Source organism: Dipodomys merriami, unplaced genomic scaffold (assembly GCF_024711535.1).
Source record: "Dipodomys merriami isolate MVZ:Mamm:240054 unplaced genomic scaffold, mDipMer1.0.p SCAF_26, whole genome shotgun sequence".
Lineage (NCBI taxonomy): Eukaryota > Metazoa > Chordata > Mammalia > Rodentia > Heteromyidae > Dipodomys > Dipodomys merriami.
Genome location: NW_027204048.1, coordinates 18815585 through 18839104, shown reverse-complemented (window position 1 = coordinate 18839104; position 23520 = coordinate 18815585). Strand labels below are relative to the sequence as shown.

Below are 23520 nucleotides of genomic sequence, written 5' to 3'. Positions count from 1 at the left end.
GTTTTAAACTTTGACCACCTACCAATAGTCGTGGGGCCTGAACTCTGGGCCTGGGTGCTGTCCTTCAGCTCTTCAGCTCAAGGCTAGCACTGTACCACCTGAGCCACAGCACCACTTCCAGCTTTTTTCTTTTTGCTTATGTGGTGCTGAGGAATCGAACCCAGAGCCTCATGCATGCAAGGCAAGCATTCTTACCACTGAGACACCTTCCCAGCCCTTTTTAAAGCTTTCTTTTTTTTTTTTTTTTTGTTACCCCCTCCATTGTTTTCCCCCTACCATCCCCTCCCTCCCTCCCTTCCCCAAGGTTCTTTTTTTTTTTTTTTTTTTGATCGTGATTAAGTGATTACTTAAAGCTTTCTTAATGCATGAGTAATAAAAAAAAAAATAGGTGTCAGGTACCTACTATGCAGTGATTGCCTTTGTTCACATGGGGAATCGATAACACAGCTTAGAAATGTGTATGTGTGTGCATGCGTGCGTGCATGCATGTGTGGCTGCACATGCACACAAGCATTAAAATAGTCCAGGTCACCTGCACTTCAAAGTCACGTTGACACTTACTGAGAGCTTTTCTGGGCTTAGCCCTGTCTGAGCGCTTGGCCTATTCCAGGGAAGGTTGGTTCCAGGTGGGTCAGCAGGTGAACACAGGTAGCCCCTCTTCACCTCTACCTCCTGGGCAGGTAGGAATTCTCACGTCCCATTGACCGGGTGCAGCGTTTCCACTGTGTCCTTGCTGTGGCTGATGGGCTTTGCCACCTTTGATCTTGTCACACTTTGACCTCTGTGGATAGCACTGTGACCACTTGACCAGCGGTTTAAGTTCCAGTTCCCAGAATGGAAATTTCCGGTTGACACAGCATTATTCTTTTGAATGCAGTAGACAGAAGCCGGTACTTTCCTAGGCCTACACACAGGAATAAATTGGAGTACTTCCTGTTTCCAACATGGCCGCTAATAAGGAGTCTGTGTCAATGTGTGTGGGTACTGGGTTTTGTTTGCACTCTTCCATTTCTGTGAGGCCAAACGTCGTTCGTATGCCTACTTATGTTTTCTTTTGGGAAGCAGCTTTTTACATGTTTTTCTCTTCTATTGATGTTCTTAAAACTTGATTTGCAATAGCTATTTAAGTGAAGAATAGAAATTCTTTGCTAGGAGAGATTTCCCCTAGTAAGGTCTTTGTTCATTTCATGGTGGATTTTGCATTTTATTTGTACTACAATAATCTGAATTTCTGTGATACAATATTGAGTAAGTATTTGCCTTAAGCTTTTTTGTTTTTCTTAAGTACTGGGGCTGTGCTTGCTAGGTGTGCTCTCTAGCACTGAGCCATGCCCTGGCTCATTTCCTTTCTCTTCTTCTTTCCTTCTCCTTCCCTTCCTCTCCCTCCCTCCCTTCCCCCCTCCCCTCCCCTTCCCTTCTTCCCCTTCCTTTCTTTCTGCCTTCTCTTCCTTCCTTCCTTTTCTTCCTCCTCTTCATTATTGCTTTTATCTTTTGAACTGAGTCTTACGTTTTACCTAGATCACTTAGGCCATAATCCTCTTACACTTCACATCTTGTTGAGATGTGGCTATAGAGCTCCAAGCTGTGCCTGTTCCTCCACGTGGTCATCTTTGCTTTTTTTTTTTTTTTTGTCATGGAACTTGAACTCAGGGCTTGGGCGCTGTCCCTGAGCTCTTTTGCTCAACGCTAGTGCTCTACCGCTTTAAACCACAGCCCTACTTCTGGTTTTCTGATGGTTAACAGGAGACAAGAGGCCCACAGGGACTTACCTTCCTGGGCTGGCTTCAAATCATGATTCTTAGATATCAGCCTGCTGATTAGCTAGGATGCCAGGCATAATCTGCCACTGCTCAGCCAACGTTCACTCTTCTTAAAAGGGCAGAAGTCATATGAGAATGATTAGGCAGTTGACTATCACATCTACAAAGGTCACATTTATAAATTACAAGCCCATCATGAATCTACAAGTGGGGGCTGTTCAACCCAGGAAAGTGCCTGCTTAAGACATTTGATATAATAATCGTCAGGAGAACTTCTGCAGAAACAGAACAGTGGGAGGTCCTGTACTTTCTCTAAGTATGCAGATGCCCCCCCCCCCCTTTAACTTGAAAGTGAAGGGCCCTTCCTGCTTGCCTTATGCAGCACCTGGGCTTTTGGCCATGGCTCTACTTTTGGCTTTCTGTGGTCAACAGGAGATAAGTCTCAGGGACTTTCCTGCCTGGACTGGCTTCAAACAACAATCCTCACATCAAAGCCTCCTGAGCTGCTAGGATTACAGGTGTGAGCCACAGGTGCCCAGCTTTTGGCAAAAAACATTTTAATGATTAATACCTTTCAAGATCTATAGGCAAACTATTTAAGTGATCGTTATCCTTCAAGAATTTAAAGTAGTTGGGCCTAGTGGCCTACCCCTGTAATCCTAACTCCTTGAAAGGCTAAAATCAGGATTGTAGTTTGGAATCAGGCAAAAAGCTTGTGAGACTCCATCTCAACCTATAAAAAGCTGGGTATGGTGTGATTTGCAAATAAAAGAGCAAATGAGATAGGAGAGAGAATAAGGACTGAGAAAAACAGGAAGAAACCACTGGCAGCTGGGCTCGGTGTATGCAACAGATGGAACAGGTCCCCCTCGGTGTGACGATCCGTTCCCTGTTTCAAGTCACCCATGTTGAGGTCCTTTGTTTCAGCAGCCTGGGAACCTCGCACTGATACCATTTTCTAGTTTCTCCATGGTTAGTAGAAATTCTACCACATTCCTGGACTGGAAGGCTCTGATTCCTGTTACTGATCTGTGCAACGCGTTTCCCAGACGCACACGTGGGACTCTGCGTCTCCATTTGCACATCATCACTCTTACAGTTCATCATAACCGATGTGAGCTACTGCTTTCTGCCATTAAAAGTGCTCTGAATTCTCACAAGCGTCTAATTCTCACAACTTAGAAGGAGGACAGAGAAACTCAGAGTTTAAGTAATCCTATGTTTTTACTGGTAACTCGTATATGAAAATCTGAAGTTGCCTTGAGCTGTAAGGAGAATAATTGGCCACAAACGGATTCAACTTGCCGTTATTATTACTGTGCCATAATGCCTCCATCTTCTAGAGGAGACCACACACATGTTTGCATCATTGGGGTAAAGTGAGTCATAATCTTCAGATCATTTCTCTTTGCTCCTTTATGCCTTGGAAGAAAAATATTTATTGATGTATGTGTGTATGTATTTTTATAAGGAAAGCATCTCACCAATTGATGAGAGAGAAAGAACATGAATGATACTCCCATGATCCTCTTGTCTCTGCCTCACATAGCCTAGATAGATTACAAGCATGCTTCGTCATAGTTGACTTACACTGCCTTTTGTTTTTGCTTGTGTGGTTTTTTTTTCTCTTGGACTGTCACTTAAAAAAGTAAATGGCAGGTTGTAAAGTCTCCCTTACCCCCTAATCTTAGGTTGGACGGAACTTTATTGTTCTAAGTAGCTTTTGAGCATGAAAAAGGATGTTATTAATAATTACCTTAAAACAATGGGTATCATTAGGGCTCTCCTGATAGAGAGGAAGGGAGGTGGGGGAGGGAAAAGGAAAGAAGAGATGAGGAGGAAACAGAAAGGAGAGAGGGCCAGTCATGCACACCATTTTCCTCGAATAACAGAATTTGTTATACGTTTAATTACAGCCTGTGGAGCTGCACCGATTTGGGTTTTGGTGGGCAGTATTTTTCCCCTAAGTGGGCCCCTGGAGATACAGCTAATACAGATAATAGCCGTTTCCCATCCGAATTTCCTTTAGCTGAAATGACTGCTTTTGTTTGTACTTCCTCGGTGTCATAACACAGCTAGTTAGGTTATGTTGTTTAGCTTGTTTTATAGCAACGGAAGAAATACATCCTCTCCATTAAAAGAAACATGCCAGCATCTACCACAATCTTCTCACTGAAAATTTAAGCTATTTTTTTTCAATGCGGAGGTTGTGTAAAAAGGGAAATTTAGGTTTTTGTAAATAGTTTTTATTTGTACTGGAGCATGAACTTGGTCTTCATCCACATGATCAGTCCTGTTTGCTTTTTGAGTATTTTTTGAGGCAGGGTCTTGTTTTTGCCCAAGGCAGTCTTGAATTGTGATTCGGCTACCTTTGCCTCTCATGTGTGTAGGATTATAGGCCTGTACCTTCCTATGCAGCTTGATTTCAAGACACGATCTCTTTGACTGTTTGCCCAGGCTGGCCTTAAACCATGATCCTCCTGTCTTTGCCTCTCCGGTGGGCTTATAAGCATGCCTGATGAAATTTTCTTACAATTTTTGGACTGCCATTTTTTAAAGTATGTGAATTAGAATGCTGGAGGAGATATACAGTGTCCTGAGAACCCCCAGCTCTTAGTGGATCAGGTATTGTGCAAACCAGCTTATTTTTGATCATGAAAAAGGAGCTTATTCGGAATTACCTTGCAAGTGTGGGTATTGTCAAGGCTGTCTTGGGTAAAGCTTTTTAGTTATTGTAACGCATCATGGAGGAGGAAGGACTCTTTAATCAGAGTTGGGTAAGTGGGCTGGAGATGGAATGAATCCTTTTTTTTTTTAAATCAATATAACAAACATGAGCGCTCATGAGTTTGTAAGGAAGAGGTTTATTCAGGCCTGTCCTTTCGGAGGCCTGTTGTTTTTTATGTATCCGTCCATTTGTGGTGTAATTGTTACTAATTGGCCCTGCTGCTTTTGGATCTGGGATGAGGTGGCTCCTTGTGGCAGCGAGCGCACGGTTGAGTCAGCTGCTTTCCTCGTGGCTAGAAAATGAAGGGAAAAGAGAGATGCCAGAATCCCACAGTCCCTTCGAGGCCAGGCCCCAGTGACCTGAGGGCCTCTCGCTAGGCCCCACCCTTGAGAGCTTCTGCTGCTTCCCAATAGCCCGGAGCTGGGGAGCCAGCCCTCAACACATGGTCCTCCTGCTTCATACCCTGCCTGCTTCCCCAGACAAAGCAAGCTCCCTTCTACTCGTCTCCTCAGACCTCTAAAAGTCTTAACTACGCCAGCACTGGTCACAAATCCAACTTTTAAGTCTCCTCAAGAGACATAAAGCAAATTCTTCTGTAAGCCTCTGTAAAAATTAATAAAAATCACAGACTTCCAGGATCCAACGGGGAAGATAGGTTCAGGGCAGAGACTCCCATTCCCAAAGGAGGAAATTGGGGTGTGCAGAGCTCCAGCCAAAGCACGACCGAGCAGGAAGTCCTATTGCTCTGTGTCGGGCATTTGGGGAATATTGGGGCCCGGTGTAGCCGCACAGGGTGGCAGCCCTGCCCTTAAGGCCCTGCTCACTGCAGCCTGCAGCGCCACTCCTTAAACCGGAGTCTGCTGCCCGAGGTTTCCCTGAGAAGCACTGTGTATTGTCCCTGCAGTTAGGCCTCAGCTTCATGCTCACCATTCCACACGCGACCCTGTGAGGGGCTGCCGCCCGGAGTTCTGGTACGGACCCACGATACTGGACATCCTGGGCCTGCCTTTGGAATCTTGGCGGAAGCCCTCTGTGACATTAGCCAGCTTACCTCCTGCATGCCTGCAAAACCTGGATGATGCCAGGCACTGCCCTGGCACGAGCCATCCCGGTCCAGCTTGACCATGGATGCAGAAGCTGTGAGTGTGGTGACGGCTGATCAAGGGGGAAGGAGTCCGTAGGACTTCACGGCTTGCCGTCGGCCCCTGGTCTTCTCTTCTGAAATAATACTCATTTCTAAGTCCTTGATACTACAGCAGCTTCCCCTGCTTTCTGAGATTTCTTCCACACCCATTTTCTTGTGGACCAATGCAAAGCCCTTGGCTTCTTTTATTTTAGTGGAATGAATCCCTTTAGCAGTCATACGGTCCTTAGCTGAACCCTTACACAAACTGCTTTTCTAGCCAGGCTTTACATTTTTTTTGAAATTCTTGTGCTTCCTTCTTACTCCCAATTCTTGCTGGAAATATGGCCAAAAAAAATAAAAAAGAATTGCCCATACTGCAGCCCAGATGCTAGGCTGCCTGGAAATTTCCTTACCAAGTACACAGGCCCATCAAGTTCAAGCTCAGCCTCTTAGAAAATCTCAGGGAAAGGACAAAAAGTAGTTAAATGCTTTGTTTTGGTGTAGTAAGAGTAGGCTGAAGTTCACTTAGCAACACAAACTTTATTTCTGTACAAACCGTCATCCATTTTGCTGTCTGTGTTCCTATTTGCATTCTATCTTAGGAGCTTGCACCAAAATTGCTCATGAAGCTCCACTTACACCATGCTAGCCCCTTACTAGTCTGTTCCTCCAAACTTTTCTGTGTTCCTCTCACAAACCAAAGACGTATCTACATCTAGCATAGTCCAACTGTCCTTTCTAGACATCTCTCAATCCCGCTCAAAATGAGATTCAAATAAATTATCACAGATGATTACTAGTCATGTGTGTTTAGATTGTTCCCTGGAAAGGACATAAAAATCAGAAACGTGTTTGGTTGTGAGGCACATTGAAAAGTTGTTGTTCAACTGTTTTGGCCTTAGTCATTCCAGACTCATGATTCTGGGGAACTAGGGGCCCAGAGGGACTTCTGTCTGGAGGAAAGGAACTGGTATTGACCTCCTGCTTTTAGGGAAGGTCAAGCTTACAATTAGTGCCTAGCTGAGGCATTTGGCAAAGCCTCAATAAAGGAGCGGCTCAGAGTGTGTCCGGTCTCAGTGTGCACCAGGAAAAGGAATTTCTTTCTCTGAGAGGAAGGTTTCTCCTAAGGAAGACCTCCTCATGAGCCCTCGCTCAAGCGTTGAGTAGGTACAAACTTGCTTGTTGATCGGGGAGGAAAACTGAAGGGGCTGAATATATCTCATTTACATTGGGAAGGCTCCTCTGAATGAAACAAACGATTCCAAAGCTCATGGTGACTCGATGAGGAGTTCAACCAAAGAGGGCATTTGAGAACTAAGCTATTAATTAATTCTTACTAAGTTAATGTATTGGGTGTGAACTCATGACAGATGAAGTTCCAAGGCGCTGGGTTCAAAGGAGAAGATAGCTTCTGACTTAAGGGAACTCAGAGCTTGTCAAGGCTCTTCATTATCCCAGGAACGTGTTACAAGACACTCACGGATACCTCAGACTGTATACAGTGTTATTTCTTACATCCATCCATCCTCCCCCTCCCTCCCTCCCTCTCTCTCTCTCTCTCTCTCTTCCTTCCTTCCATGAACACTGATGACACGCGACTACTGGGTTGGGAGAGTACAGTACACATAGTGGAAACATTGGACAAAGGATCGCTCACGCCCAAGGGAAGACGGAGGGAGGTGGCACCAGATTTCATCTCACCTCCCAGAAAAACCATACAACTTAAGAATTATCAATTGTTTCTGGAATCTTCCATTCATATTTCTAGATTACAGGTCCCTGTAGGTCATGGAAACTGTGGAAAGGGAAACTGTAGATGGGGCAGCTGCTCTAGTAAGAAGACCTAAAACAGCGTGACTAATGCATGCGCAGCCATGAGCCATGCACAAAGACAGAGCAGTGAGGGGGAAGAGGGTGCACCTGTTCTGTGGATTTTGGAAAGCCACGTTGTGAGGACAAGGTGGGTGGTTTGATGAGGAGTCATTGAGCTTGTGGGGAGGTAAAGGAAGGAAAAAACAATGGCAGGCCCTGAGCCTGTCGTGGATGACATCACTTTACCAAAATCTTGTTACTGTTTGCCTAGTCTTTACCTGTTTCCGTCCTACGTTGGCTATTTCATGAGCAGACTTCCATCTTTCGATCAGCACAGGATGAAATGCACTATCATATAAATAAAGATAAAACCAGTTTCATATTTTCCTCTAATTTCAGGATCTTCCAAAGAACAGTTTCTTTCTGATGTAGATGATAGGGTTTGATACTTTTAAAGACCAACAGAAACAGACCTCCTGTGCTTGCTTTCTTACCCTAATTGTACTTGCAGCATGGGTTTCCTTAGTATTTCTCCCATTTCCATTTATCCCTGGGGGTGGGGAGCTTGGATGGAAGATCGCCGCTGGAATTGGAGGCGGATGTTGTGTTGGAGAATGTTTGCAGCGAGAATTTCACTTCCCTTTCTTCTTCCTTAATGTCTTTGTTCTGATCATCTTCTCTTTTCAACATAGCAAAATCAAACTTTTGGACAGCCAAACTTGCTTTTGCAAAGTTTGCGGATGTAGGCTCATTCTTATGTTAACCATTCTAATGTTAGATTTGTCTACATATTCTTTCAGAGGTAAAGAGGACAATATTTCCTGTGAACTGTGGGTATGATTTTCTTTTTGACAAATGTTCTAGAAGAATGGGGAAATGTTCACCTTCAGAAGCAACAAGGGACCAGAAATTCCTAAAACCATTCATGAAAAGTCATATAATTTGCCATTTTTGTTAAAGAAAACAATTGAGAGTCTGAGAGTAGAAAATGATCTCACGACCCTCCTTACAAGAGAAATGAGTTGTTAATAGAATTGCTAATGTAAGTATCTGTAGTCATAGCACTTATTTGAGTTGCCCATTCATTTTTGGGGGGAAGAATAATGAATAGGTAGGGAATTTTCCAAAATAGAATTTTATTACTAACGGGCATCTGATTATTAAAATTGTGCATATTTGCTACCTTTATAGGACGTTATACAGATGAACTATTGACGCAGAATGAGCACAATTGTGTAATTTTTTTTTTTTTTTTTTTTTTACTGAGACTAGGTCTCCCTACGGAGCGTGGTTTGGTCTGAAGTTGCTTTGTAGCTCAGATTGCCCTCAGACTCTTCAGTCTTCCTACTTCAGTCTCTCAAATGCTAGCATTATAAGTATGTGCTACTATACCCTGCTGAGCTGTGTAATTCTTTTCAGGGTTAGTTATAATATTTACAAAGATCTTTAGAACATAAAATTCCAAGTGAATGTAAATCAATGCCAACCATTTCCTGATATAAAGTAGTTAATACTCGGCTAAGTGGTTATATTGAATTTTTAAAGAAAACCGCATTTATAACAAATTATGGAAATTTGGTTATAGAGATAAATAACTCAAAGTTAATTTGGACTAAAAGCCTTGTCTCACTGCATTTGAACTCCTAAATGCATCTACGACAAACACGAAGACTTCATTATCTTTGATATGTTGAGTTCACAAAGCAATTATACACAAATTCTTGATGGTTAAAAATTATTAGTGGCTTTGTGGTTTTGCCTGATGAGACAACTGCCCACAAACCAAGTTTAGACATAAAAATGCTTTCATGGTCAAAACACAACGCTTAGATGACAGAGAATACCAGGATGTATGTAGGCCTTCGGTATCAGTCAGAGTCTGGTTCCAGGGCCCCTCTTGGATATCATAATCTGTAAATGCCCTACTTAAATGATGCAATCTTTGCATATGACTTGCACACATCACCCTATGATCTTTACATCTTCTATAGCTTACTTATAGTTTCCAAGACAATGAAACTGCTATGTAAATACTTTGTGTATGCTGTTGTTTGGGGGAATAATGACAAGAAAAAGGTCTGCTCATATTCAGAACAGAAGCAGATTAAAAAATTCTGCATCCATTTGATCTGGGACCCACTGATGAGAAGAGCTGATTGCTGGAATTACTCTTCCTGCCTAGTCAGTGAAGGCTGCCTATTAATTTAAAACGATCAGCTTCAAACATATAATCAATCAAAAAGGCAATGGCATCTCTTGAATTGTCCATTGTTCTTTTAAATTCTCAAGTTGTCTATCGTGCTTCATTTCTTTATTTCTGTTCATCTTTTTTTTTTTTTTGTCGGTGGTGGGGCTTGAACTTTGGGCCTGGGCACTGTCCCTCAGCTCTTCAGCTCAAGGCGAGCGCTCTACCACTTGAGCTACAGCACCACTTCTGGTTTTCTGTTGGTTTATTGGGGATAAGAGTTTCATGGACAGGTGGACCCATTGCAACAATGAGATGTACAAGTCCTTATGTTGTCGAAAAATGAACTTAACAACTTTGGTGGGGGTGGGGGGGAGGATCGGGTGGGGAAGGATGGGATGGGAAGGGGAAACAAAGGAGGAGGCAGTAATGCTTGATAAGAAATGTACTCGTTATCTTGCCCAAGGAATTATAACTCCTCTGTACGATATTCTCACAATAAAAAAAGAAAAAAGAGAAAAAAAAAAAGTTTCACGGACTTTCTTGCCAGGCTGGCTTTGAACCATAATCCTCAGATCTCAGTCTCCTGAGTAGCTAGGATTACAGGCGTGAGCCACTGGTGCCTGGCTTCATCTTTTTTTTTTTTTTTTTTAATTTCAAAAGTCTAATGTCAATTTCTTCTGAGAGTTGCCAGGAACCCTGTCTCCAGCGGTATCCGGTTCAGTGCTGCCCAGAACTTCGCTTTGCCTTCCTGTGGGAAGAGCGGAGGCCGGGAAGGCACTGATTGTGGTGGGGCCTAGGGGACCGAGTAGACTGGAGTGATTTTCATTTTGCCCTGGAAACTGATCGCCTGCAGGAGAATTTTATTCATGTCGAAGTGAAATTGGAATGCAGCTGGACACGATGTCAACTCTTGCCCATTCCAGTTTCAGGTAGTGCGCAGACTCTGGGCATCAACCCTTACGGAGTACTGGTGAAAGTGGGTTTGTCCAGTGTCTGCATTGGCCAGTCCAACGGAATGCCTAAGAATCTGCATTTTAACAGGTCCCTGCCTCTGTCCCCCACCTCCTGTTACTGCCCGCTGGCGTCTGCTTTGCACTTGGATTGGGAATCATTTGGAATTTCCCCAGATTTTTCTCTCGCAGACTGGCATCTTTAGAATGACCAGCACTGGGGCAGGGGCACGCACAGGTGCAGAAATTCCCACTGAGGGCTGCTGCGCTTGACACCCAAGGTCAGCCGTGGCCGCCGTCCAAGGTCAACTTGAGTTGGAGTGCGCCAGGTTAGGGCAAGTCACCGACACTGTGGTCCGGGCAGGCCTCTGTGCAGCTGAGGACTGTTTGTGTTTAAACACAGGGTCTCACACTTGCTCAGCTGGCACACTACCATTTGAGTCACACTTCTAGCCCTGGATTTTTGTGTGTGTATGTGTGTGCTCTTACTGGGGCTTGAACTCAGCGCCTTGGTGCTGTCCCTGAAGTTTTGTGCTCAAGGCTAGTGCTCTACCACTTCAGCCACAGTTCCACTTGGGGGGGGGCGGGGAGGGAAGGAAGGGGAGTGTGTGTGTGGTGTGTGTGTGCGCGTGCACGCACGCTTCCTGCCCATGCTGGCTTTGATCTGTAATCCTCAGATCCTAGCCTTGTGAGTAGCTGGGGTTATAGGCATGAGCCACCAGAGCCTGGCTTTTTGTTGGTTATTTTTGAGATAAGAGTCTTGTGAAAGGTTCTGCTCAGGGTGGCCTAGCACATCAATCCTGCAGATTTTAGCCTCCTGTGTAATTAGGACTCCAGGTCTGAGCCAGCTGTGAAGGAAACTTCCTTGATTCATCTATTTCCATTCCACAAGAGCCCTGGTATGGAACTGAAGTCTCTCAGGGTCGATGGCACCAACTTTGGAGTGTCTTTTCCTTGAAGAGAGCAGCCCATGCGTGGTCAGGGTGAGGTCGCTCTGTATATTGGACAGATCCTCCGAACCAGACAATGCCATCCTTACTGCTTCCCAGCTCGGTTTGCTTGCTGACAGGCAGCAGTGTGTGTGCATGAAGATTTGTTAGGCCCCACTGTCTGCTCGGTTTTAGTTTCCAACGATTATCTGGAAGTAGAGAACCTGGTGGTCACATCAGATGGGACCGCTTCATCCTCTCCTCCCAGAGATCCCAGCAGTGTGGCTGCACTTCTGTTTTAAATTGCTTTTTCTTCTCTTTACATTGCACCCTGCGACCCTGCGTGAAAACTGGCTTCTTTTCAGGGCTTTGGAAAACGCCAAAAACAATGCTGGCGATGGCTCTGCCCATCTGAGAAGCTTGCTAGCTCCTTGTTTTGGTTCTCAGGGAAGCAGACTTTGTGAATGTGGGATAAATTCTAGAACAATCGGTTTTCTGTTTGGTCATCCCTGGTCAGTTACTCGCTGAATTTATTTTGCATTGGCTGCTATTCCTTCCTGGTTCCTAGAAGCTTCTGTCCCCCGCCTGGATTGTGATTGTCCCCCCCTTCTTTGTGATTTGAAATGAAGTTTGGAGCTTCAGTCTCACACGGCTTCCTCAAGCTTGGAATTTTATCACGAAGACATTTTGTTAGCCCTTCTGTTAGGATCTCCAGCTCAGCTGTTTTGTAGCTGGATAAGATGCGTGCGTAGAATTTCAGAATTCTCTAGAAAGGGGATAGAGAGTGGAGAGAGAGGATTTTTCTTTTAAGGATGTGAAGGAAAAAGGACAATTTTATAAAAAGAGGGTCATTTGTATTTCATTGTATTTTTATGTTTGGTGCTGGTCCGGGGGCTCGAACTTACTGGGTGCTGTCCTTGAGCTTTTGTGCTCAAGGTTAGTGCTCTACCACCTGGAGCCACAGCCTCACTTCTGGGGTTTTATTTGGTGCTTAATTGGAGATAAGAGTCTCACAGACTTTTCTGCCTGGACTGGCTTCAAACCTTAATCCTCATATCTCAGCCTCCTGAGTAGCTGGGATTACAGGCGTGAACCACCAGCACCTGGTGGACTATTTGTATTTTCTAAAATGTGATACTCAGATCAGTGGAAATAAGCTGTTTTTAGTTGAAATCGCCAGTTTTATATATCTTATTACATTTAACTTGATTAGTCATAGAGCGTGATACTAGTTTTTTCACCTCTGCCATTTAGGTCTCTCGTTGTAGCAACGTTATCTAAATGACAGATGAGTCTCAATATGAATTATACGGGGATATCTATGAATTCTATAAGGAGTTATATAAGGACATGACAAAAGTTATCTGACAAATATTACATGAGGATGTGACAAAAGTCACAGTGTTGGTACGCATGGGAAACACTAATTGAGTGACAAGCCAAGAGCAGGAAGCTGTCAGTCATGCAGGGCCGAAGACACAAGCCCAACCCCTGGCAACAGGAAGGTGGCAGACAGGAGGTGTAATTTAAAATGCCCATTGCCGGTCTGTGGCGGCCACAGCGGAGCAGTAAGCTCAGTATTTTCCAATTAACCAGTGTTAAGTGTCTCCTATGGAAAATAGCTCATGCTTAGGTGAAGGGGTTGAGGGGAAACAAAAAGATCGAGAGCCCAGTGGACAGTAAGGGACTTGGGAGGGTTTCCATGCCCCCTACAAAAGGGCCGATGGCAGGAAGGGCCAGGCAGGGCTGCGGTGAGCCTGATGCTGCTCAGTGTGCTTCTCCCGGAGTGACTCGCTGATTTTATGACAGAAGGCCGTCGTGGGGGTACTGATGAGCAAGTTCCTCAGAGAGCGGGCTCTTGCTCTTCATTGCATTCTGTGGCCATCGTACGTCCTGAGCAATGCGTCCAGTTGGTGATGTCATTGCACGAGCCATAGGTCACTTTCTCCAAGCTAGAGGTCGGGCTGCCACACACAGGGGTAGGGCCTCAGTCCCTTGCTCCTCCACGAGGTTACCTGTACAGCATGAGATGGCTCTGAATTCCACAGGCCATTCTAACACACCGCTGTCTGTGTATCGGAACATAATCACGATAGAAAGAAAAGTATAGTAAAAATATTGGGAGATAAGAGATTTTCAGCTCTAAGTTTATGAGATGAGCTATGTGGACATGGTCCTTTGTTGACTAGGGTGTTGGTAGGCAATACAAGACTGTACTTAGAACCAATATTGGATCTTACTTTCATGAATCAAAACTGAAACAGAACCAGGGGTTGGTAGCTCATGCCTGGAATCCTAGCTACTCAAGAGTCTTAAGATTTGAGGATTGTGGTTTGAAGTCAGCCAAGGAAGCAAAGTCTGTGAGAGACTCTTGTCTCCAATTAACAGCCTAAGAACTGGACGCAGAGCTGTGGCTCAAAGTTGTAGTCACTGTCCTTGAGCACGAAAGCTCAGGGACAACATCCAGGCCTGGAGTTCAAGCACCATGACCGAACACTCCCCTCGGCCCCCCAAAAGAAGCTAAGTAGAGAAGAGCCATTTCCCTTATTTATATTTAGAACAAAATCTAGAAGCAGGATTATCATTTTATTCCTCCTGGCTCCAGGACGGAAAGCTCTTCAGGGCCTGGCCTCTAGGGGACTGTCTGGGGAACCGAACACAAAAACTCCCAGTTACATTCTTCCTTTCCTTTGAATGGAGAAGCTGCTCCTGGGCCATGTTCTGCTTTGCTGCCCACATCTGCAGTTGTCGGGATTGTAGTGGGGCTCACCTGTTTATTCATTCCATGGGCTTCTTCACAATGACCAGCAGGGCAGATGCGAATCCTCAATTAGAATCCTCCAACCCAAATCACCAGAACATTCCACGCTAAAAGTCCTAGCCCTCAGGTTTTACTTCTCCTGAGTAAATGCGTAGCTGCACGCTCACTGTTTGACGTGAGGAGTTTCTGCTCAGAACAGGTGTAGAAATGTGCTGCCAGGCCTTAGCTCCAGCTTACCTGTTTCCTGGGATCCTTGTCAAAGCTGCCTCAGGGGAAGAATGATGTCACCCCCGACTTCTGCCTGCTCCCATTCGGAGCCCACTTCCTGAAGGCGGAGAGGAAAATCCTCAGTGCTGGAATCTTAGTGCAGGAGGAGGGACCTGTGGCAGTATTGGTTCTTCGGGGGAGTTGTCCAGGGCAAATACTGCCCATTGCATGGTGCATTGTGGGAAGTATGGAGATCATTGTAGAAACGCACGTCCAACCCCAGCAAGCTGAGGGATCTGGAATGATGTTTATTCTTTGATTCTTTTATCTGGAAAAAGATTCTGTGTGTGTGTGTGTGTGTGTGTGTGTGTGTGTGTGTGTGTGTGTGTGTGTGTGTGTGTGTGTGTGTGTGTGTGTGTGTGTGTGTGTGTGTGTGTGTGTGTGTGTGTGTGTGTGTGTGTGTGTGTGTGTGTATGCAATTCCTATGAAGTATGTGTGTGTATGCAATTCCTATGAAATGAACCAACCAACAAGTACTGGCAAAAATCAACAGCCATTTTATTTTATCTACATATTGGGCTGTGCTCAGCTTGGTACTTTGTGTTCATATTGCTTAAGTTTTACTCATCTGATTCCTTGGCTCAGGATAGTTGGTTTGGGATTGTTACTCTTTTGACCATTATTGGTTTTGTTTTTAAGTTTATTTTTTTCTTCTTATAAAGGTGATGTACAAAGGGGTTGCAGTTTCATAAGTCAGGTGAAGAGTCCATCTTTCTTTTTGGACAATATCACCCTTTCCTTGTGCTCTCCTGATTTTTCCCTCTCATCCTCCCAAACAATATTTTCAAGTGGTGGTATTTATTAAATACATTTGAATCTTCTTTTTGAGCTCAAAAGCACTCTGAACATTTTCTCTTTTGAAATACTCCAAGTCCAATAGCCCTTAAACGATTCCTGTGTTTGATGCTGTTGGTAGGGTTAGTGTTCGCCTCTTGTAAATGAATAGCCCTGTCTTCCAAAGGGCCCTGGTGTAGAATTTTGAGCTGTGTCTTGAGCGATTGTTTTTTCAGAGCCAAAGTCAAAGCTTGTCTCGAAGTGGTTACATAATGCTGCGTTTGCATCGGCTTTGCTATATGTCAAATGTTGAAATATTGATGTTGGCTTGCGGGTAATGTCGTGATGGATCAGAATAAGGCAGGGCAGGGACTCTGGGGGCTCCTCTGGCCTGGGACTTTAGACAAGATCTGACTATGTAAGGCAGAGGTGAAGAGAGCGCTCTGGGAACCCAACAAATACAGACGAGATTGACAAGGAAAACAAAAATCTAAATTAATTTTGCATGAATTGAGGCATCCTCGTGAGTGAAGTCTGGAGAAATGTCCAAAGCAGAGTGCTTTTGTACTTTCAGACAAAGAAGATGCGCAAGGGAATGGCGGGACGTGGGCGTAGGCAGCTGAGCAGAGTGGGTTCTTGGGCTGCTACCAGCGATGGATGGGGTTGGGATGTATAGAAGCCAGTGGAGGATGAAAGGTACGTCCGGGCTGGTTTACTCAGTTCTCTTCAGCCTCTGTCTCTGTGATGCAAGCTCTTTTCCATCCTTGCTGCGAGAAGGGCATCCTTCCAGAAAGGATCTCTGTGGCTTGCTGGCATGAACAGGCCCAGATAGCCTTTTCTGAAGCTCTAGTCCTCAAGGGGTTTCAGCCCGAAGCGGTAGGTATACCAGTTGGACAGGCTTTGCCTTTATTTTTCAATGGAATCTTGCACATGAGGGTGAAGGTGTGAGGCAGCCAGGAATCATCATTGAAGTATCACTCATGAGGGTGACCAGTGTCATGTCATTGTCGCCGTGCATTTCCTAGCTCGTTTTCCTGAGGTGGTCCGCGGTATAAGGCTGATGGAAGAAAACGGTGACGCCTTCGCCGATTCCATCTCCTCCTCTGTGTGTGTGGGAGGATCCTGGAGCTTGAATCCAGGACCCCCCGTTCTTGCGAAGCGTTCTCATTCAAGGATGGTGCTCAGTCACCTGAACCACACCTCCACGTCCAGTATTTTGTTGGTTAATTAGAGGCAAGAGTCTCTCAGATTTGTCTGTCAGATCCTCTAGTCTCAGCCTCTTGAGTAGCTGGGATTACAAGTGTGAGGAACCGGTGCCTGGCCACTCCCTCTTTTAATGGATGAGAGCCAGCTATGTAGCCCCTCCCACCCCGTTTTTGGTCTCCAAGCCTTGTCTTTTTGGGGGGGGGTCTGGTCATGGGGCCTGAACTCTAGGCCTGGGCGCTGTCCCTCAGCTCTTCAGCTCAAGGCTAGCGCTACCACTTGAGCCACAGCGCCACTTCTGGCTTTTTGCTTATGTGGTGCTGAGGAATCGAACCCAGGGCCTCTTGCATGCAAGGCAAGCGCTCTACCCCTGAGCCACCTTCCCAGCCCAAGCCTTGTCTTTTCACTGGATATGTCCATTTGCCACCAAGCAAGGTGGCTTTGTGCGGCTGGCGTGGTATCCAGAGCGCTTTGAGGGCTCGGGGAGCTTGGCCGCTGAAGCGGGGGTGGAGAGGAAGGAGCTTCTTCCTAGGAATTGTCCTATTGTGGTGAACCCTGAAGGCCAAGACATTGGCTGATGTCTGTGTTTGCACCCAGCCTGGGCTCCCCAGACTCCTAATCTTGGAGATCAGCAGACCTCACCCACCTTTTCTGCCATTGGGGGGGATCACAGTGGCTGCTTGTGAAGACCATCACCTGTCCAAATATTCTCCCTTGGGTTCCCAGCACGGTCAGCCTGCAGCCCGGCAGCCCAGCTGGGGTTTAGAATTCAGAGTGAGGCTGCAAGCTGCAGATCTGACCCCACTGGAGCAGCGCAACTGAATCCTTCCTTATATAAACCAGACTTCCTTCTCTTGGTGTTGGAGACTGCCATTGCAGTCCAACTGAGTGAATCCCAGTTCTTTTATCTCTCTGTGTGAACTTGCAAAGACTAGAGAGCCAGTGGGAGTTGCAGATTTCCCTTGTGTAAAATGAAGGCAGTGCATGGAGTAAGTCTGTCTCAGCTGTGCCTGTATCACGTGGTTCTGATGACATACAGTTAAAAATGAAGACATTCAAGTCAAAAGAAATGTTCCCTCCCCAAAAAACCCCAACAAAACCACACCCTTAAATCTCTGCATGTGTGTGGTGCAGCTCAGTTGCGGCTCAGGAGCTTTGGGTCCCAGGTTACTGCCAGTTGTGTTTAAATCACTGTGTGACCTGCAGAGTGCTGCCCTGCCCTTAACTGTGTGAACGCTGGCCTCCCCCGACACAAACGGTGTCCCTAAGGCAGAGGCCAAGCGCTGTGCTGAATGGAAGCGATCCAGACCGTAGCTGACGAGAGCTGAGCGCCGTCGAAAGGCTGCCTGTCTCCAGCGGAAGTCGGGCAGCATTCTGGGGGAAATGAAGCGAGCGTCTGAGCACTTACTGATGAAGAGCCAGGAATAAGACTGAGCTTTTGGTGGGCAGTATAGTGTGCACAACAGTAATTTTCTGGGACAGTGATGTAGACCACGACACGCAGACATTCCGACTTACGGATGCTCAGATCTGCTCTCGGATGCTCAGATCTGCTCTACCTGTGAGACAGCACAGCAGAGTGATTTAAAGATCCTCACCCCTCGGCGTCCGGAGCACCAGTGTTCTTCCTCTGTCCCACGCAGACCCCAGAGGCCCACCGTGCCTCAGAGAGTGGCTCTGAGACTTGGAGAAGATCATTTGGATAGATTGCCTGGAACAAAAGGGACTCAATTTCTCCTTAGCAGAACTGTGAGTCACCTAGAATGGGTCATCAAGAATAGTTTAGGGATTCTTTGAGTTTATATATATATATATATATATATATATATATATATATATATATTTATATACACACACACACACACACATATATAAAACAATTTTATATATATATAATTATATATATAAAAAAATATATATGTTATTAAGGTGATGCACAGAGGGCTTACCATTTCACAAGTCAGATAATGAGTACATTTCCTTTTTGGACGTCACCCCTTCCTTCATGTTCCCATAATTTCCCCCTCCCATCCCTGCCCACAAGTTACATCGTGCATTTTCCACATAGTGAGCATAAACAAGGCTTCTTGTAGGCCATTTCTGTGGTCCTTTATGCTATGGTTAAACTCTTTTGAGCGACACAGAGCACAGAGTGCTTGCGAGAGAGGACTGGCACGTCTTATAGACAGTATGGACGGTTAAAACTGGGTGAATCAATTCCATCAACTATTTAAAAGATAGCTGATGTTATTCAGCCTTAAAAAGGAAGGGAATTCTAACATATAGCATAGATGAATTTCAAAGAAGTTACGTTTCATGAAATAAGCCAGACCTAGAAGAACAGAGATTTTATAATTCTCTTACATGAGGTGTCAAAAGTAGTCCGCCTAGCTAGATGCTGGTGGTCTACAGCTGTAACCTTAGCTACTCAGGAGGCTGAGATCGGGAGGATCATGGTTTGAAGCCAGCCCAGACAGAAAAGTCTGTGAGACTTTGTCTCCATTAGCTAGCAAAGATGCTAGGCTGGAGGCATGGCTTAAGTAATAGAGCACCAGCCAGGAGCAAGGAAGCGAATGTGATGCCCCAAGTTCAAGTCTTAGTACTGGCCAAGACCCGCCCCCCCCCCCCCCCGCCCCACCACACATACACAAGCCAGATGAAGACAGAAAATAAAGCATGTTTTCCTAGGAGCTTGGGATAGAGGGATGAGCATTCATCTTGCAATTATACAGAGTTGAGTTGTACAAGATGAAGAGTTCTGAAAATGGGTTGTATAATAATGTGAATGCACTTAGCTAACACATGCTTACGAAAGTAGTTGAGATGGCATTTTACCATATTAAAGAAAGGTGAGTATGAAGTATGTCCCAAGTACAAGATAGTGTACCGCTCACAGAGAGCGCTGTGAGTAAAGCAAACCTGGCCCCTGTCTCTGAAGGAATCTACAGACACGCGTTAAATGAAGTCATGGTAGGAGGGAGGGTGTTCAGAGATGTTCAGCGCATCCCGAGTGCCAGGACTTGGCCTGCTCAGTGAGACCATGCCCTGCCCAGAGCACAGGAGAGCAGTAGGGAGACGGCCCATCCAGGAAGAGAAACAGCATGAGGAAAGGCGCAAGTGTGGTGAAGTGGAGAGTGTGTGGCAAAAACAGGCGGTAAAGACTACCAGGCCTTCTTGTTCACGTGAAGGTGCTTTGTCTTTCTTTCTGGGCAGAAAGATGGAGAAACAGAAGGAAGAATAAGTGTGTGTTTTGACAGAATCAAATGTCCTGAAGGAACATTTTTTTCCTTATAAGAAAGAATCCTTCCAAATACTAAAATGCCCCCTCCCAGTACCAAAGCCTTGTACTCTTGCTCATGGTTGGTGTTCAACTACTTGAGCCATTTCTCTAGTCTAGCATTTTGCTTGTTGATTGGAGATAGTCTCCTGAACTTTTCTACTAGGCTTGGCACCATAATCTTCCAGGTCTCTGCCTCCTGAGTAGCTAGGGTTATAGGCTTAGAGTTTTCATCTGAATTGAGTCTTTGCAACAAAAGTGTCATTGGAGATCTACAGGCTACAGACTTATGTCTAGATTGTATCGTGGTATCAAACTATTATCAATGTGCTTCATGTATCTCCTCTGAAAAAATGTCTTTATAAGAAAAATGTAAAAAAAAAGCGTTTAACTATGGTTTTTATGTAACTATGAGTCACCAAAGTATTAGAACTAAGTTTGACTATAATTGTATGCTCCCAGAGCTCTGTTGGGTCAACGAGAGATGGATGAGAATAAGATATTTATAACTAAATTATTTCCTATGGCATAATTTTTGCTTGCATTATGGCAAGATCTTCATGAAGTCCCAACTAGAATTTCTTTTAATGTAATAATGTAATTACATACTGTTGGGCATCTATTTTTATGTTATTTATTTTTCTTTATTTGTTGTATAGATGATGAACCTGGGGGGGGCGTTTACGGTTACTAAAGTAAGGTAATGAGAGCATTTCTTTATAAACAGTTACCCCTCCCTCATCTTCTCCTGCCTTCCACTCCCTACTCTCCTCCCCCTCAAGTTGTAAAGTTCATTTCCAACGTAGTGTCTAGTGAGTGTCATTGTTACAAAGTGCAGCTATTTACAGTACTCTCCTTGAGTCAGTTTAGTTCTGATATTGTTTCTCCTTCATTCCAGCGGGAAGAAACTTCACTGTATTGAGTACCCATCAGCCTGGACTGCTAATACAATCTTAAAGCAGTACTTAGCTTTGGAAGTGAGCCGTGATTAGGACATATGCTCAAATCATGGTCGTCAGTCATGTTTATCACTGAGACTATGTGAACATACTTTAATTCCGCCACTGAATTCTCCACACCTCCACTGCAGTTTCTACTCCCTTTCCAAGCAGTGTCTCAGTCTGAGAGAAGCGTGGACCTGGTGCCGGATTTCCCTGCGTGGAGAAGGGGTGGGAGGCCTTTCCTGGAGCTGGGGATGGCACTTCCTGGAACCCAGACCTGAAGGAGCAGGCGCCAGGGCTTTGTCAGGTCCGCTCGCTAACCCGGCGCCAGCCGTGTACAGATGAATCCCGCCCCAGGTCCTTTCTCAGGTGTCCTTTTGAAATTGTGCTGGCTGCTGTGCTTTATGGGTCTGTTTGTTTTCTTATTTGCAGGAACTGGTGAGAGTGGGAAAAGCACCTTTATCAAGCAAATGAGAATTATCCATGGGTCTGGTTACAGTGATGAAGACAGGAAGGGCTTCACGAAGCTGGTCTACCAAAACATCTTCACTGCCATGCAGGCCATGATCAGAGCGATGGACACCCTGAGAATACGATACGCGTGTGCACAGAATAAGGTAAGGCTCACAGGACTGGCTCTGTCTGTGAATGTGCCCCTTCCCATGAGGGTCGGTGGTCAGGAGATAGCGAGGGCTTTGGTCATAGGCCAGAAGCTCTTGAGCTCAACTTCTGGGATGGAGGTCGCTGAGTGGAGTGTGATGGATTTAGAGTCCAGAGGCCATAGTTCCGTGAGCACAGTCTGGCTGCCGTGTGACAAGCAGAGAATTAAAAGCTTGGGCGGTGATGATGGAGGTTGATTATTTTAGGCACTAGAAAAGGAAGACGTATCTGTTGCCCCTTTCGGCCAAGCGACCCCATTGATTTCTTTACTGAAACAGTGGTTTATAGTGGCCAGCTCCTGAAGGGTTTCCAGTCATAGGAAACATATCCATGAATGCAGCGTAGATCACTTGGTGAAATCTGGGTGATTGGGTTTTTTGCGTTGGGAGCTGGCCCTTCTTGGAAACTAAGCGATCGTTCCCAAAAGCAATCTATTTGATGTCCCTGCGAGCAAAGTGCTGGCATGAAGTGAGAGCTGGTGTGAGGTTGACATTTGTTTTCCTATTACTCCTGGTTGTTTACAATAGGATATCAGAATGCAAACGCACAGGAAAATAGGATTGTCTGATTTTATTAAGAATCTAGATGAGGGCTGGATATGGTGGCACCTGCCTGTAATCCCAGAACTTGAAGGTAGGAGAATTGGAAGTTTGAAACTATCCTGGACTACATAGTAAGACACAGTCTGACAGAGCGGGTGGAGAGTTTTCTTAAAATGATCAATACCAAGTCATGAAGATAAACAGAAAACCTCTGTATCAAACAGGTCTGTTGAGAATCTATTAAAAACATGGTGCTGTCAAGAGTGTGTTTGCAGGGCTGGGAAGGTGGCTCAGTGGTAGAGCGCTTGCCTTGCATGCATGAGACCCTGGGTTCAATTCCTCAGTACCACATAAGCAGAAAAAGCCAGAGGTGGCACTGTGGCTCAGGCAGTAGAGCACTAGCCTTCAGCTGAAGAGCTGAGAGACATTGTCCAGACCCAGAGTTCAAGCCCCACTACTGACAAAAAAAGTACTTTTGCTGAAGTCTGTAATCCTGGGAGGCAGAGATTTGGGGATCATAGTTCAAGACCAGCCCTGGCATAGAAGTTGTCAAGGCTTTATCTCAGCCAGTGGCTGGGCACAGTGGTAGCTGCCTGTTTTCCCAGCTGTGGGGTAAGCAGGTTGGGCTAGCGGTGCGCTTGTCATCCCCAGTGAGATGGGGAAATACAAGTAGGAGGACCATGCAGGCCCATGGAGGCCAGGACTCCAAGGTCCTATCTGGAAAATAATAAACACAGAAAAGGGCCACAGGGATCTCAGACGCTTCAGCACCAGCATGGCAAGTATGAGGACCTGTGTTCAACCCCTTGACTGCCAGAATAAACAACAGTCCTATCAATAATGATAATAGTAATAATAATAGCAACTATTATTATTTTGCTGCTAGAATACCAGAATTGGCATGGGCTTCTATATAGACAACCTTACGTGAATTGTGGTATCATACTTATATATATACCTACACACATTATGTATACACACACATACACATATACATATATATAATGACAGAGTTTCAAAGCAGGCAGATAATTAAACCTTTCTATTTCTCAGGGACTAGCAAGTATAGGAAAGCATAGCATACCTTTTTAGACCCGTTTTAGACATACCTTGACATCCTGTCTACCACTTCCCACCACTTCCTCCAGGGCGTGTCTTGCCTACAGTTTCAACCGTGAGCAGCATTAGGCTGAGAAGTGTGTGTGGACAGCATTACCTCTGGTGTCAAGAATTATCACGTGAGTGGTGGATCAATACTGGGCCAGGGCCTGATTCTAGAAGCCCTGGTGATGACCTGCTTACCCACTGCCTTTTGAGTCCATGCATGCTCCTTTTGCATTAAATATTTTTATTATTATGAAGGTGATGTACAGAAGGGTTAGTGTTTCCTAAGTCGGGTAAACAGTACATTTCTTTTGGGGCAGTGTCACCCCCTTCCCTCGCGCTCTCCCAGTTTTTCCCTCCTGTCCCCACCCACAAGTTATACGGTTCATTTTCAAACATGGTGTCCAGTGAGGACCACTGCTGCATTTGCTCACCCTTTGTCCCTCCATTTCTGTCCTCCCCTCTTTTCCTGAAGAGAGCTGTATGAACAAGCAAGAC

At 45.3% G+C, this 23520-nt stretch overlaps 1 protein-coding gene across 3 annotated transcripts in view; it reads left to right on the top strand.

Moving 5' to 3' along the window:
- Positions 1-23520, top strand: part of Gna14 (G protein subunit alpha 14) — a 139758-nt gene that overhangs the window by 54159 nt on the left and 62079 nt on the right. For all 3 annotated transcript variants that reach the window (XM_070035789.1, XM_070035790.1, XM_070035788.1), the window contains exon 2: positions 21149-21333. In XM_070035789.1, the coding sequence (XP_069891890.1) occupies positions 21149-21333 (185 nt within the window). The remainder of the gene's footprint in view (positions 1-21148; positions 21334-23520) is intronic.